This window comes from Colletotrichum graminicola (assembly GCF_000149035.1).
Source record: "Colletotrichum graminicola M1.001 genomic scaffold supercont1.29, whole genome shotgun sequence".
NCBI classification, from domain to species: Eukaryota; Fungi; Ascomycota; class Sordariomycetes; order Glomerellales; family Glomerellaceae; genus Colletotrichum; species Colletotrichum graminicola.
Window position 1 is genome coordinate 121,503 of NW_007361033.1, and position 15,038 is coordinate 136,540.

Sequence of the window (15,038 nt, forward strand, 5' to 3'; positions counted from 1 at the left end):
GTAGTCAGCACTAACATATATATCTTAGGTAAATTCTACTACTCTAGTGCCTAGAGAGGCACTTAGTGACGTAGGTAAGTCTAATTCGGGAAAGTGTTGCCGCACTTTCTATAGGGTGGAAACTTGAAGTTTTTTATCAGTACTTGCAAAAAGCTATTGAGTGCGGCCAAATACCAAGCTTCTTGGAGCCAAGTAAAGTTACAGTCATGTAAAAAAGGTCTGGGCTCACTGACATATTGTAGGGTGAGCCCAGAGTTATTACACGTGACTGTACCTGCAGATAACATTTACACCAAGAGCAATATGAAGCACGGGTATAACATGTCATTGACTCTTTTTGACTTGGAAGTCGCCGACTAGAAAATCTGTTTCGTAAGTCCTATTAAGCTTGTTGACCTGCTATTCTCTTGTATGAATTTTGACTTTGACCTCTTGTGGAGAGATTCGTTCCTCACAGACTTGGTAAAGTAACCTGACAAGCTCCATCTATCTATAATTAAGAAAGTCCGCCTGTTTCACATACATATCATGAAAATGCTTGAAAATAAGGAAAATTAAAAAGAAGTACTAGAAAGCATAGGATCCGGCTGAGTGTGACGGCCCTGGCGGCATTCCGGAATGACTGCGTCGCCCTCGCACCTGTGGCGCGGGCGGCCAACTGGACGTTGAAAACGCTAGAATTCGTCACGAGCGTGACAAAGCTCTCCTTCCCCAAGAATGATCCGTCATGCGATATGTCCAGCAGGTTGTCGGTGTGGACCTCTGCCGCATTGCACTGACATCACGACCTTGGCCAGATCACACGTCCTTGTTGAAGTGTAGATGCCTAGAGACTGGAATGGGCGATTGGCCACAGTCGCCGGCGGAGGGCTCCTTGGTTGTAAGTAGCGAACGAATTGAGATACCATTTTCCCTTACCGTAGATCTTCCCATCTGACCAAGCATTTCAATTCCAAGATATGGTGTATGCCACAGCCACAGCTGATGGATCCGCGGTTGTAGTCACGAACAACGGGACATACTGGGACCACCGGGATTCATTTTCTTCACAAAACGTGATGATTAACTTCGCATGCAGGGCTTATGTATTGCAAACAAACACTTGTCTTGGTACGGATCTTGTGCTGAATGCTATGCAGGATTCCCGGGGGGATCGCTGCGGGCAAGCAGCTTATGCAGCCGTTGTATGACAGCGCGGCGACAAGGTCGCGCTTTTTGGGATGTTTTCTGAGCGGACGCCAAGGCATTAGGGCCGCTCATATGTGTTCCCCAAGACTTTGGCGGCATCGTCGCTGGCACGCTCGCCATCGGTCTCAACGAGCTCTACTTCTATAGGGCCATCATCCTCACCAGAACAGGGACTGTTGGCTCAGTGAATTTCATTGAGGTCGCTACTCTATGCCAGTTCTGCGCAAGTACGTTGCTAGGCCCAGCAGATCTTGAGCTTCCATACGCCCCATATTTTGTGACCATCTGCCTCAGGGCGTGAAGCTGAACCAGGCCAGAATGGGTGAGTTCACCCGCTTCTTCCGCGTATCAGGAATAAATCACTGCATGACGGGGCCCAGCGCGTGGTTCATCGGCCAGGGTGGCGGCATTGACGTCGCCATCGCCAAAACCCTGCCCTTTGACGGGGAGCACAATGTTTTTGCCGCCATCGTGGACTGGGTCGAAGACGGGGTTCCTCCTGAGACCACCACAAGAACCAAGTTGGTCAACGATACGATGGCCTTGAGTATCATTTTCAGCGGCGGCATTGCAGGCACCCACTGCAGAACATGTACAAGGAAGACTGAGTCCCAATCACCCGGATAACTGACGTGCACGGCTCCTTGATCCAAGCGGCCAGGATTGGAGTAACCACTGTAGGATAATTAAAGTCTTGCCGCGGTAGGGTCGGTACATATAGTAGATGGACAATTAAATGCTGGTCGTCTCTCGCGTCGGGGGCCTTGCTGTCTCATGTCTCGAAGACAAACGCCACGTTCATCGGGATGTCTCGTGGAAGAGGACCGTGTTTCCGAAGACCAAAGACTAGAAAGAAAGAGGAAAAAACAACCGCCTCCCCTCCCAGGCTACCCTTGGCATGAATCAAGAGGGTTATCAATCAGGGGTTTAGACTTGTAGTAAGCATAAGTGTATCTCTCCGGTGAGCTGGGTACATACTAACTACATATGCTGATCCACAACATTTTTCTACGTAGTAGAATCGTTTAACTTTGCCCCACCTTTCCCGTGTTCTCCGACGTGTGACAAGGATTGCGGCTGGGACGTGTTGCAAGAAAGAGGCGTAAGAAAGTTTAATTCTGTGAGGGTAACAGACAGCATTTAGAGATTGGTCAATACAGTGGAGCCGATCTTTGTGTTGATTAGGCATGATGCTTGGTTGTATTACTGTGTTTTGCTGCAGTGTTAGTCTGCGTTCATATCAGACTCAGATAGGTATATGATGAATAGCAAAATATATGCATAAGCTGGGATGCTGCGCTATACCTAAGAATAAATAGCAACGTCCGTTGATCACCCTCATTCTGGGTTGAGTATCCATAGGTAGTTGGCATTTCTTGGAAGCAAGCATCTGAAACATAGGAGCGAGTCATATCTTCGTTCATTGGCGTCCTTCTTTTTCACGGACTTTCACGCACTTTTACATGAGTGAATTTTCCCGCGCGCTCTTTACTATTGATTTATTGATATTACTCACACCACTGCGGGATTCTCATACAAAATCTGTGAACCCTACGACACTAATGGTGGAAGACTGCCGCCTGCGGAACCCAATTTCAACAACAATGCCCAACAACTACCCGACCGTTGTCGATGGAACCTGGTCTCATCTCAAAGAGCTCATCGCAGATGTACCGTGCTGGACCTGTCGGCGGAGGAGAGTTCGGTGCGATGCAATCAGGCCCGCATGCGTAAAGTGCACCAGAGCAGGCATCCAGTGTATGGGTTATGGACCGACAAAACCGTTGTTATGGGTTGGAATGCCTCGTCGAGTCAAAAAGAATTCCAAATTGCGGGCCGAGAACGGAAAGACTCGGTACACCGGCACAGCTACCAGTCAATTGAGGCAGCCAGGTGAGACAGCGATACGCATAGCAGACGAAGAGCTTGTAAGAATCATCTCAATGTAGATACATCTTATTGTTGGGAGTGTTCTGCTAACAAACATAAGTTCACTTCAGAAGCCTTTGGCATCATCTCAACCCTTGCACAGGCAGACAGGAAATGCCAGATACTGAAAACCCCGAGCAACCCCCTGGTTGTCAACTACGGCCTACAGTCTTTAGAGTACATTCAATACTGTAAGTTCTCGGCTGCCTTGTTTCATAGAATATAGTCTCACCCGGGTTTCAAGACGAGCAAAGATGTTGTGTAGAATGCAGCATATACGAGGAGAACTCTGTCAACCCGTTTCGGCAATTCCTGCCATTGATTCAATCCAGCCCTCTGGTCCATCACACAATAGTCTCCCTTGCGGCGCATCACCGAGCGCGTGGGGTCACGCCCTTAAGGTGGCCAAAGAGACTTGGCTTTCCTCCCCATGACGCAAGTGAAGCGATTCCGTCACGCGATGACGCAGTACCTCTTCAGATTCTCACCTCCACGCATTATTCCAGTGCTCTGTTCCACAAAAGACAAGCGATACAGAACTTGCGGCAGGCTCTGGCGGCTGCGGACCATTCAGACTCGGTTGTGGTTTCTACTCTGCTACTGATTTGGGTGGAGCTTTTGGATTCGGGGTATCAATCCTGGAGACATCATCTCAGCGGCATGAGGGGCCTGATAACCTCTCGTACTAGGTCGTCTCACCCTGTTGGCAAAGACGATTCTGCTCTCACACCGAACATGGCCTGGAACTTCGACGACTACTTGGAAGAAGTATATGTCATGTAAGCTACTGCTCAAATCACAGCCGACCGAGACAAAAACTGATAGTGTGAAGTCTCCAAACGTTCGGGTCAACCCTGAGTAAAGAGAAAATGGATCTATCAAGAATGTTTGGAGAGACATCTCTTAAGAACATCTTGATGAGAGCTGAGATGAGAAGTTGGACAGGCTGTCCAGCGGAGCTCATGCATGTGTTATGCAGTTTCAATAGCCTTTGCGTCAATGGGTCTGCTGTGTGCCCCTTGGCCCCCGAGCTGAAAGACTATGCCGGAAAACTATTTGACCAACTAGATCGGTTCTCTTGTTGGGATTGGTCGATCAGTTACCCTGAACCAAATTACGTCGAGCAGCGGTACCATTTGGCATGCTCTTACAAGGCTGCTATCAAGGTTTACGGATGGCGTGCCCTGCTGGGAATCGATTTCGAGCCAACAGAGATGGAAGAAATACTCGAAGATGCTATGTCTCACATGAAGATGATTGACCCACAAGATACCCATTTTAAAGGGTGTCTCTGGCCAGCCTTCATTGTGGGGGCTGAAGCGAGCGATCCTGCTCATCGCTTAGCCGTCACAGATATCCTTATGCACATGTATGGCCTGCTCTATACCAGGACCATTGAGCGAAGCCTACATGCACTTGAGCGGATTTGGAAGTGGAGACAATTGACGGAGGATCATATCTCATGGATTGTCTATATGTATGAAGACGGTGAGGAATTATTACTAGTCTAAGTAGTTGTATATAATGCTTGTTATTTCTGGCTCGTCATTTGTAAGAGCCCTCGTTTTCTTGGCGCAAAGTGCTGTCTGATCCTGCAGCACCAAGTCTTTCGAGTTCTTCTCGCTCGTCGGCCGTCATATCCCCCTTGGCTCGGCCAACTCTGATGCAAAAGGCTATAATCAGTATGGAGGCACCCGCACAGCCTGCTCCCATCACAAGGGCAATCTTATAGCCGGACTCTAGGTTCTCGCGAGCCCCGGCAACGGACGCCAAATCAGCCCAACCAAGGAAGAAACTCATACCCAAGAAGAGAAGAGCGTTCACGCAAGCACCCGCCATGCCCTGCTGGTCGCTCTTCATGCTCGTGGTGATGAAGATGTTGCTAACATTATACATGATGTCGATGCCGATGGTGGCACAAGTCATCGCGGGGAATACCCAAGCCCAGTAATTGGGATCACGGGGAATGAAAATGAAGAGAAGGGAAGAGACAAGAAACCCAGCAACCGATAGAAGGAGCAATACGGTGCCCGTGAGCTTGTGGAGGACAACAGAACCAACAATGGCGATGATAATACCGCCAATGGCCAGTGGCGCAAACCAAGCCGCGGTAAGAAGAGGTTCGATGTGAAGGATGGTCTCGATGCTTAAATCATAGTTAGGCTGCTGGGTTTGAACAGATACAGAACCATTGGGTGGTTTCTATGTGGATGTGGGAACTTACTAGAAGCTGGCGTAGAGAAGGTAAATACCAAAGCTGCCGAATGCAATGAAAAGGCAACAGAATAAAGCAATGGTATATTTTGGTGCAAATAGTTGAGCGGAAAGGAGGGGCGCAGGCGAAACCCAGCCCTCGACGTAGACGAAGGCGGCGAGGAATATCAAACCAAGAAGAAAGGTAACAAGGATCTGTGGCGAAGCCCACCCTTTCTCAACATGAGGGCTATCCGTGATGGCATAAACCAGCAGCATCAAGCCAGGAATAGAAGTTCCGCAGCCCCACCAGTCCATGGGCATCCGAGCCGGGTACATCTGCCTTGGGACGCAGAAGAAGATAAGCAGGCAGACAATGGTCAGCAGCATACAGCCGATCCAGAAGAACCAGCTCCACCGGAGAAACTGGCCGCTGACGCCAGCTACAAGTATACCAGTGAAGAAACCTAACGGAGCGCAGCCTCCGTAAAGACTGAAGACAAGGTTTTTTCGACGACCAGGCCGGTAGACACTGCCGAGAAGGGAGATGCCGGATGGCAGAAACGCAGCGGCTCCTAGACCCTGGAGTGCACGGCATACAACGAGCATGACGTAGTTTTGGCTGAAACCGCCTATCAGTGACCACGTAGCCATCCATACATTGCCTGCTAGGAAGACGAGGAAGCCGCCATGCATATCGCTGAGCCTGCCGAAGGGGAGGAGAAAGGCACCAGCGACAAGAGAGAAGACGCTCGACGGCCAAGTCTTATCCTCAGGCGAGAAGTTGAGCTCTTTGATGAGACTTGGGAGCAGTACATTGAAACCACTAATCAGGAACTCCTGCAATATTGAATCATCCCATGTCAGTGTGCATAAAGAAGGAAAGACGGCAGTATATATGTGACACTAGAAGGTCGGAGAGTCAATCGGAATGTATATTGGAGCGACGAACCGCCATAATGTTGGAGAGTAAGATGGATGCGCAGAATCCGACTTCTTGTAGAGTGCTGCTAAAGACTTCTGGCCTTTGTCGTCCGAGTCTTTCTTGTTCTTTTTCATCAGGGATAGCCATTGAGACCCTTTGGGCCGTCCGAGCCGCACCATTGTCCTCGGGCAGGGCGAGGGTCACCGTCGTGTCTGGGGTATTGTTGGTTGCCATCGAAATCGGCGAAGTCAGCCTGCTGACCATCTCATTGACATTGAATGAGTGTATAATAGTACAAGCCGCGCAAGGTGTGAAAGCGACAAGAACGGAAATACGGAATCGCAAGGTGACCAACAACAAGTTGAACGATCGGTCTGAAGTAGAACTGGAAACGGAGATTAAGCGCTAACACTGGGCAATTAAATGGTTGACCCATCGTAAGCGACCGGAACAGTGCAGTGAGCTGCTCGGAACCGTTTCGGAACTGAGCTCGGCGACTACAGACACCTGCCAGAGTCTACCGTTGTGTTTCTCGAATCGGGGTACACCAATCCTACCTCACCTTTCCTCATACAACCATAACAGCCACTTGAGACCGAGGGACGCGGAATGCTCGAATACGCTAGTCCCGAACAGGCTCGAACCTGGAGAACATCAGACAATGGATGGCCAACTTGGGACATTACAGCCGCTACAACACCATGACAAGGAACCCGGTTCCAGGGGTCCACCGTTCGAATGCTCTCGAGTCACGAACAAAGCTTGAGCATACAATTCTGGAGGGCTAAGCCGGCAGTGGGCACAAATTCGGGGGGACGGATAGCTTAACGTTAATTATGTTATTATGTGATCGCGCGCCCATCATTCCATTTCGACAGGTGCCCAAAAATAGCATGATCTATCTGTACATCCTGTTTGTCTGGCACTCGACGATGACATGGGTACAGTTAGCTTCACCTCAGGGTTCCCTTGTACGTCCGTCGGAGTTCAATGCAATGATCGCCATATGCGTGCTACCTTTTGCTACAATCATACTGCCTGATACTAACACCATGGCTGAACATGGTAGGGGGAGGGTTGTTCTGTTCTGATATCATAAACCCGTGATGCTGGCACATCTCAGCGGTTCTCTTCTTTCCCAGTCGTCTTTTTAACCCTTTCTTTTTCGTTCCGTTTTTTTCTTGCTGGAAGGAGCTTTCCGCCTCATTTCATTTTTTTTTTCTCTTCTTCCCTTTCTCTGTTTTTACGTTTGGGCTTTTTCTATTTTTACTTTTTTTTATTTTCTACCTTTTGGTGCCTTTGTCGAGCTGGCCTCGTCTACGAATACAGAAAACCGGCATATTCGATCATAGCTACGCCGTCGGTATGAATGCCTCAGCCAACTTGCGAAAGTCTTACATACGCACGTCGGTGCTCATCCCGATACCCCCGACGGGTCCGATTCTTGAGGACTCGACCCTCAAGCGAAGGACACTCAAGTCCGAGGTTCCCGAAGTTGACGATGCACAACGACATCAAATAGTCCAGGCGCTGAACTACCTCGAGTACCAGACGCGATGCACTATAGAACGACATGATTCCCTGTCTTACCCCATCAAAGAGTACTCCCTCGAGAATTCGGCCGTCGAAGTGCAGGGATCCCCCAGCACACAGGCCAGCCGCATGCTCACTATATACCCGATTAAAGACATGAACTGGGTCGTCACAATGCTGTTCGTTGTCGGCAGTCTCATCTTTGTCATCAACGGGGTCCTGGGGCTGCTCCCGTTCATAGACCCGGCCCTCGCTTTTCCCGCTCTAGCCAATATTCTTCTACCAGGCACGATTCTCACAGGAGCAGTCATGTTCTTGACGGGGGGGACGCTTGGTGTCTTTGCCGCCTTCAATGCCGATCGCGGCACCCTAGAGAAGACCGAGGGCAAATCGATCGAAGACGGCGCTAACGTCATATACCGCCCAGCTCTCATCGGCTCTCCGGCCTGGGTCTGGATACCGAGCGCGGCCGACGCCGCTGCGGTACTCAAAACGCTCCCGTTCCAAGCCGGGCTGGTGCAGCTGCTTGGCGGTGTGATTTTCACCGTACCCGCCGTGGCCGGCGTCCCCGGGCTCCTCGACCCGAACGACCTCCCCGTATTCTCGATGCTGGTTTTCGTGCCGCAAGTGATTGGAGGCTCCTTGTTTTTTCTCGCAAACTTCGCGCTCATTATATTCGCACAGGACGTTTGGTACAAGCCCAAGTTTGGATCCTGTGAGTGGCAGGGCGCATATTGGAACACCTTGGGCTCGGCTGGGTTTGCCATCACCGGCGTGTTACTATTGCAAGGCAACTTTTCGGGGGCCTCGGTCATGTCCTTCGCTGCAAGTTCTGCTTATCTCATCGGTAGCATCTTTCAGTGGTATGTTCTGATGGAGTTCCACGCGACACCTTGGGCATCTTGAGCGCATTGCTCTTGGCAGGCGCCAGCAGGGCCGTATGTTAGTCAAGGTTACTGAGTTGGTTGCTCCGGAAATGGATTATGTATTCCACAATATGTAACTTTCTCTAACATGCATATGCTGTACATAAAGAAGTGGTATGATTGAGTCACAAAATACGATGGAGATGCCAACGTCCCATCGAGCGCAGGCTGACCAAAAGAAACTGGTAAGTCCATGAAAATCGTCTGCCCATTTCTATATGCCAACTATTTGTTCTTGTAAAGCCGCCAATGAAGGGCTCGGATGGTTGTTCACTGGTTTGCTCCGGCTGATATCCGCCTGAGCCCCACGGCAGTACGACTCCTCATACTCGTGTAGTACAAGACAAGCATTGCTGCCCGACATGGCCCGTTTAGACTCAAGGCGTAGTCGGCACTGAGTCTACCTCACTGTCGTTAGTCTCGTGCTTTAGTATGTCAAATTGTGCGTTTTCTCATGCAAGCCGCGTGCTAACTAGATGATGTCATGCATGCTGATAACTTATAAGGCTCCAGAATTTGCCTCGGCGTCAACTGTTTCAGCCGGTCGCCGAGACTGGTGAGACAGCAGGTTGTGGTAGTATCCCGTTGTTAGCGTCTCGGCGGCAATGAGGAACAACAGGGCCAACTGCCAATGATATTAGCACACGACTTATATAACTTCCTTATTCAGCAGGCACAACCTGTTCTTGCAACGCTACAATAGGACTGCTGGACATTAGAAGGATATAGAATGCAGTTGTAGCAGTGCAACCGTGGTACCACTTTTACATCACACAACATCAATAGTATGTAATCCTGACTTCAATCAGACAAAAGAACCGCTTGAGGCATCAGTACACCGAGTGGAGGCACCCTCCCTTCCTGTTCTCAGATAATCACAACTTGAGAATTTATGACCATTCCAAGCCTTTATTTGGAAAGCGTTTTTGAATAACTATTGTATGCCTGAAGTTGATTACAATACATGGGGCACAAGTTAAGAGGCCAGACTACCACAGAAACGAACATTGTTTGCACAGACATAGGTACTAGAATCAGAAAGGCGGACTTTTAGTTGTTGTTGTAATGATACTATGCAGTGTCCCATAATAAGTGCGTGTCATTTGTTGATAGGACCATTTTATCTACATTCTGTATACATGCCTCAGTCCCAACTGCGATCAAGGACAGCAATTGCTTCCGTGAGCAATCCTATTCATGCTCCATAATGATACCACTGGTTTTGCAAGTTGTATGTGCATCAACCGCTGTGAGACACGTCGATCTCGTTCCAGACAAAAGGGGATGTAGGCATTATAACCTAACGACTCTGCCCAACCAATGGATCGCGTATCGCCATCAACAAACATATTCGAGGTATACCTGCTATGAGTTTCTCTGTACGTGTACACGTAGCGGGATGTTACGCTGAATGCAGATTCTGCTGTGATATATCATATTTGAATGTGATGAATGGCGATGAGGCTACCACAACGGATAACGATGTCCGAAACGACCATCATTGATACACTCTCGTGCCGGAAGGAAGCTTCCGGCGTGGAGGACACAAGAAGCCTGAAGGTATCTCAAAATAAACGAGCCATGTTCTCTAAGCTTTCACAAACTTAAAAAGCAACCTGCATACAAATTCATTCTAATCTTCTTTACCAACTTATTGATCCGCCGCAGGAATGGTCAACATGACAATTGGACGCAAGCCATTTGGGAACAGCGATGTCAACCAAGGATCTTTACCTATGCTTCGCGTTGCCAACACAACTCGGAACAATATTGTCGCTGTTCTTGGGGAGTTTGTCGGCACGTTTCTGTTCCTGCTTTTCTCCTTCGCAGGGACACAAGTCGCCAACACACCTCCCGGAGCACCAGACTCGGATCCCAATTTGCCCTGCATTATTTTCATTGCGCTCGCTTTCGGTGTCTCTTTGACGGCGAACGTATGGGCGTTTTATCGGATCACTGGAGGGATGTTTAATCCTGTCGTAAGTTATTTGTTCCGGCCGTCTCAGAGTACAATGTTTGATTTGAAAATCTGATTAAACAGGTTACTCTTGCTTTGGTGGTCTGCGGTGGTTTTTCCCCACTACGCGCCCTTCTTATCATGCCGACACAAATCATAGCCGGACTGTGTGCAGCGGGAGTTGCTTCCGCATTGTTTCCCGGTCCTTTGGCTGTGACCACAACTTTGGGAGGAGGCGCGAACGTTGCTCAGGGCTTCTTCATTGAGACTTTCTTGACAACGCAGTTGGTTTTTGTCATCCTCATGGTGGCGGTTGAGAAACACCGATCTACGTTTCTCGCTCCTGTGGCCATTGGCTTGTCGTTTTTCCTTGCGGAACTTACAGGTGAGGTTTTTCTTGACACTTCTTCCGCGGAACTTAATTAAGGATAATGCTGACATCTCAATTTATCAGGCGTATACTTCACCGGCGGTTCTCTTAACCCTGCGCGATCGCTTGGACCTGCTGTTGTGGCTCGCCAATTTACAGAGTATCATTGGATTTACTGGCTTGGCCCAATCTTCGGATCGATGATGGCATGTGGTTTCTATCTCTTGCTGCACAACCTTCGATACCACGAATGTAACCCAGGCCAAGAGGCCGATGGTCAAGAGACAACCAGCAAGACACCATTAACCTCGACGGCCTAAAACATTGAAGTCAATCCCGGGTCTTACTCCTTTCCCTAAGTTGAAAAGCCTCAAATGAGTGCGAGGGTGCTCTTGAGATTGTAGTGGGCTTAGAGGTACTGAGGATGATAGTTTGTTACAAGCGATATCTATATGGTGTGTAGCCGTGGCTGCCCCCTGCATAAATGCGACTTGGGGTATCTTGGACAGATGTCAAAATGGCCAAACTGACATTTCAAGAAATCATAGTTATTACAATTCTCATGTCAGATGCTAGTATTTTGATGACACAGCCTTCAAATAATATTCCTGTGACCCCTCTCGAATGTTGTGTAAATCACCTTCCCTCTGCCATATGGCAAGCAACAACAGGCGTGTAATCTCGCTAGAGCTTGTCACAGTAGGAATGGATTGTTGCTCGGTGACACCGAATCTTAATATTATCATCGACATACACTACTCAAAACCACAACATCAGCCACCCTCCAACTCCCTCAGAGTTGCCTGCGAAGTGGCGGATTTCGGTCTTAACCCAATCAAGTTTCCCTATATTTAGTAGGATGCAATGAAGTGGCGAAAATCGTTTGATGAGATCAGTTCATGGCATCTACACTATGTGCCCGAAGATGATGGGTGGCGTTACTTGTGACAGTTCAGCAATGGCTATTGCACAGCAATTATTAAGGGGCAGCCTCTGGCGAATGGAAGGAATTGTCGAACCACAACGAGGTCTAATGTAGAAAAGATCTGGCGACGCCAGAGGCGATCAGCTAGATCTCGCAACCGTTATTGGGTGGCGTCACTGCAGGATGCCGATCGAGCAGGGCTCAGAAGCGGCCAAGTGCCAGGGTGCGGCAAGGAGATGCCTTTGATCACAGGGGTCCGCAATCTTTCGCCCCAATGCTGCGGTGAATTGCTACAACCCTTTTGAAGGGTAAACTCTTCCTTGAGTTCATTGGCGGCAGCTCTCCATGACGAGGCATTTCTCTTGATCTTTCATGCAATTCGCTGCTGTTTTGTTAAGGCTCTATTGGTCATTCGCGGTCCTGATCATGACTTGGTCGGTCATGTCCGAGAGCATCACCTAAGCCATCACAAGTGTTCGTGACAGCGATAACTGTTTCATGGCGAACTGCCTATTGTTAAATGTCACAAGCATACTTCTGGAACCCAGAGGGGCTTAGCTAACCCCGAAGTCCCCCGTGATTGCCGTTCATTGTCCATTCAACCTCAAGTCTGCTCACACCAGTCAGCCTGGGATCACTGGGCGTAACTGAACGTAATCCTCCCGTGACCCCACACCAACTTAAATAACTGCAGAAGATTTCAGGCACCGATATAAAACACAAGATGTACGGCCATTGGCGAATCGGAAAGAAGAAAAGCTAAGAACTACCAAGTATCACTATGGCTACTCAATGCTAGCGTCAAAGCCGAGATACGCCCCCGACACACCGCATGCCCTCGAGACGTCCGGCTCATACGTATCGTTGCCTGCCCAATAGCTTTATACACTTATTCTTGTGTCTTCACAGCCCTGGAAGGTATGGATGACACCCTGCATGGGCTGCAGCCTGGAGAAACATGGAAGACAAGTCGGGCGTATGCAAAATCCCCTGGCGGGACTCTAATGATCGGGCCTCAATTTACACGTGAGACCACTCTGAAGCCGCACTTCAATCAGTGATATATGCCAGCATACGTTACTCGATATGGAATCCGCGAGTATGGTGGGAAGCATTCGACTTATGTTGGCCTGACCGCATACGATCACAAAGGAATGTCTTAGCCAGACTGGACTTATAATTATCTAACGTTGCCTATGGCGCTGATGCCTTCCTTTTATATTCTAAGACATACAAAAACACACTTCAATATAGGTTGTCCAGGCTCTTAGGTGCAAAAGCTTTACATTTATTCTCTAGTAAACGTCTGTCACGATGTCAGCATTACCGAGCCGCAACATGGCAGCCTCAGCGGGCCTGCCTCTCCGAAGACTAGATCACAATTTCAACAATGCCGAAGGAACTATTCTTTCATATGAGCAGATGCAGTCTATGACCATGTCCAATCCGCTTTGGCAAAAATATATTGGAAACCGCATGGCCCTTGAAAAGCGTTACCGACAGATGCCGCAATCCTATGAAGAATCTTTTGCGTAAGTGAGCCAAAAGAACCACATCGTAAACAGCCGATGCTCACTTAACAGAACATACTTCAGTGGGTATCTCCCCGTCGATTACACGTCTTCGAGCAGCAGGGTCATGGATGCCAACGCGGTGGTTAAGATGGTCCTCACTCTCTCAGAGCTTTCAATGTCTGAATCATCAGACTCATCAGAGAGTCTCTTTGCCGACGAGAATGACACCTTGAAAAGGATAGGATGGGAAGATATTCAAATTAAGAAGCCTTGTTGGGCACTGCTGTCCCACACATATGCTGCAGCGACTACATGTTCCAGGGCCAGCTCAGAGGTGAGTCAGAATTGTCTCTGTCTGAACAAAATAGCAACCAACTAAGTAAATCTACTGGAGAAACCAACCCCTAGATTCTTTAGCTCCCAAAAGTCCTACGGAAAGAATCCCGTCCTTCTCCATGTTGAAGGAGTCTCCGATGATGAATTAAGAGAGCAGCTCTGTGAAGCCAGAAAGAACGGATGCATTGGCATCATAGTCGAAATCGTGGAAGACCAATACAACGGAAGGGTCATGGACCCCAACATGCTTGCAAGACTGGGTGCTATGTGCATGGAAGAACACCTGCTCCTAGCTGTGGACGAAACCCTGACCGCTATTCGCTGTGGAGCGCCATTCTCTTTCCAACGGGAAGAGTACTGCAATTCAGCATCCCCTGATCTTGTCTTTTTCGGAAAGGCGCTTGGTGTTCATGGCACAGCTATAGGGTTTGGCGGACAGTTTCTAAAGAAGTTTGGGGTCTTTGGAAGCTCACGCTGCCATTTCATTCGCAAGTGGCAGAGCCAGCTGCTAAAGCCCATTGCGCTTTCCGACCTCATTCGAGCAATAGCTGCAATTGACTTGGCCATTCGGGGGAATCTCACTATGCTGAGCAGAATCATTGGACACACCCTGAGGGCCTTCATCCTTGAACAAGCCGAAGAGCGTGGCCACGACGTCAAAGCCCAAGATGTGCTCGGTGGACTAGAAAGCTTCATTTTCGTCAGGAAAGACATCGCTGGGGAGCTACTCGTTATGGGCGCCAGAACGGCGGAGGAATGGATCCCGTGGGTCAAGTGGCTACCGAGGCTTGAGAGGGACATGTCCAGGAACGAAGTGCTCGAAGACATCATCGGAAGTAGAAGTCGACCTGCGCGTGAAGAGCTATCGGGGATTCATTTGCAACTAGGTTCGAAGCCTAGTTGGTGTTTCTGGTGTGGAAGCCGGACAACCGCCAAGAAGAATGACTGGTGTCAACGATGCTGTATTGGCGTTTGCGATGGAGACATGTGCAGCCGTCATTTGCTTCATCACGTTTGTGTCTGATTACACTCATTGGGGTACATGCTCAAAGTACATAGATCTAAGTTGAGTACGAGACTGGGCTGCATACTGGAAGTTCTGCCTCACAGGCAAGAAGTGCTTGGACTTTCCTGTATTTATCATAGATTTCGGAACTAATTGTATCCAGCAGCATGTACATCCGCTTAGAGCGGAGCTTCAAGAACCAGAAAGAACCAAATATATAAAAAGACAGTCCTGCT

General features: G+C 49.0%; 6 protein-coding genes across 6 annotated transcripts; 5 read left to right on the forward strand and 1 right to left on the reverse strand.

The window, feature by feature from the left end:
• Nucleotides 1-1,506: 1,506 nt before the first annotated feature.
• On the forward strand, nt 1,507-1,815 carry GLRG_07174 (uncharacterized protein; the record flags this gene model as incomplete). The annotated part of the gene is made up of 1 exon (XM_008097859.1): nt 1,507-1,815. One exon carries the CDS (start codon nt 1,507-1,509, stop codon nt 1,813-1,815), a length of 309 nt encoding a protein of 102 aa, XP_008096050.1.
• A 977-nt stretch (nt 1,816-2,792) lies between these two features.
• On the forward strand, nt 2,793-4,628 carry GLRG_07175 (uncharacterized protein; the record flags this gene model as incomplete). Its single annotated transcript, XM_008097860.1, has 5 exons — nt 2,793-3,081; nt 3,189-3,308; nt 3,362-3,518; nt 3,558-3,896; nt 4,106-4,628. 5 exons carry the CDS (start codon nt 2,793-2,795, stop codon nt 4,626-4,628), a joined length of 1,428 nt encoding a protein of 475 aa, XP_008096051.1.
• A 34-nt stretch (nt 4,629-4,662) lies between these two features.
• GLRG_07176 (major facilitator superfamily transporter) lies at nt 4,663-6,382 on the reverse strand (the record flags this gene model as incomplete). The annotated part of the gene is made up of 3 exons (XM_008097861.1): nt 4,663-5,263; nt 5,342-6,150; nt 6,263-6,382. The coding sequence occupies 3 exons, from the start codon at nt 6,380-6,382 to the stop codon at nt 4,663-4,665; spliced, it is 1,530 nt and encodes a 509-aa protein (XP_008096052.1).
• Nucleotides 6,383-7,600: 1,218 nt separating this feature from the next.
• On the forward strand, nt 7,601-8,674 carry GLRG_07177 (uncharacterized protein; the record flags this gene model as incomplete). Its single annotated transcript, XM_008097862.1, has 1 exon — nt 7,601-8,674. The coding sequence occupies one exon, from the start codon at nt 7,601-7,603 to the stop codon at nt 8,672-8,674; it is 1,074 nt and encodes a 357-aa protein (XP_008096053.1).
• Nucleotides 8,675-10,373: 1,699 nt separating this feature from the next.
• GLRG_07178 (MIP family channel protein) lies at nt 10,374-11,341 on the forward strand (the record flags this gene model as incomplete). The annotated part of the gene is made up of 3 exons (XM_008097863.1): nt 10,374-10,673; nt 10,736-11,036; nt 11,106-11,341. 3 exons carry the CDS (start codon nt 10,374-10,376, stop codon nt 11,339-11,341), a joined length of 837 nt encoding a protein of 278 aa, XP_008096054.1.
• A 1,943-nt stretch (nt 11,342-13,284) lies between these two features.
• Nucleotides 13,285-14,820, forward strand: GLRG_07179 (uncharacterized protein; the record flags this gene model as incomplete). The annotated part of the gene is made up of 3 exons (XM_008097864.1): nt 13,285-13,478; nt 13,530-13,794; nt 13,855-14,820. The coding sequence occupies 3 exons, from the start codon at nt 13,285-13,287 to the stop codon at nt 14,818-14,820; spliced, it is 1,425 nt and encodes a 474-aa protein (XP_008096055.1).
• Between the last annotated feature and the right edge of the window lie 218 nt (nt 14,821-15,038).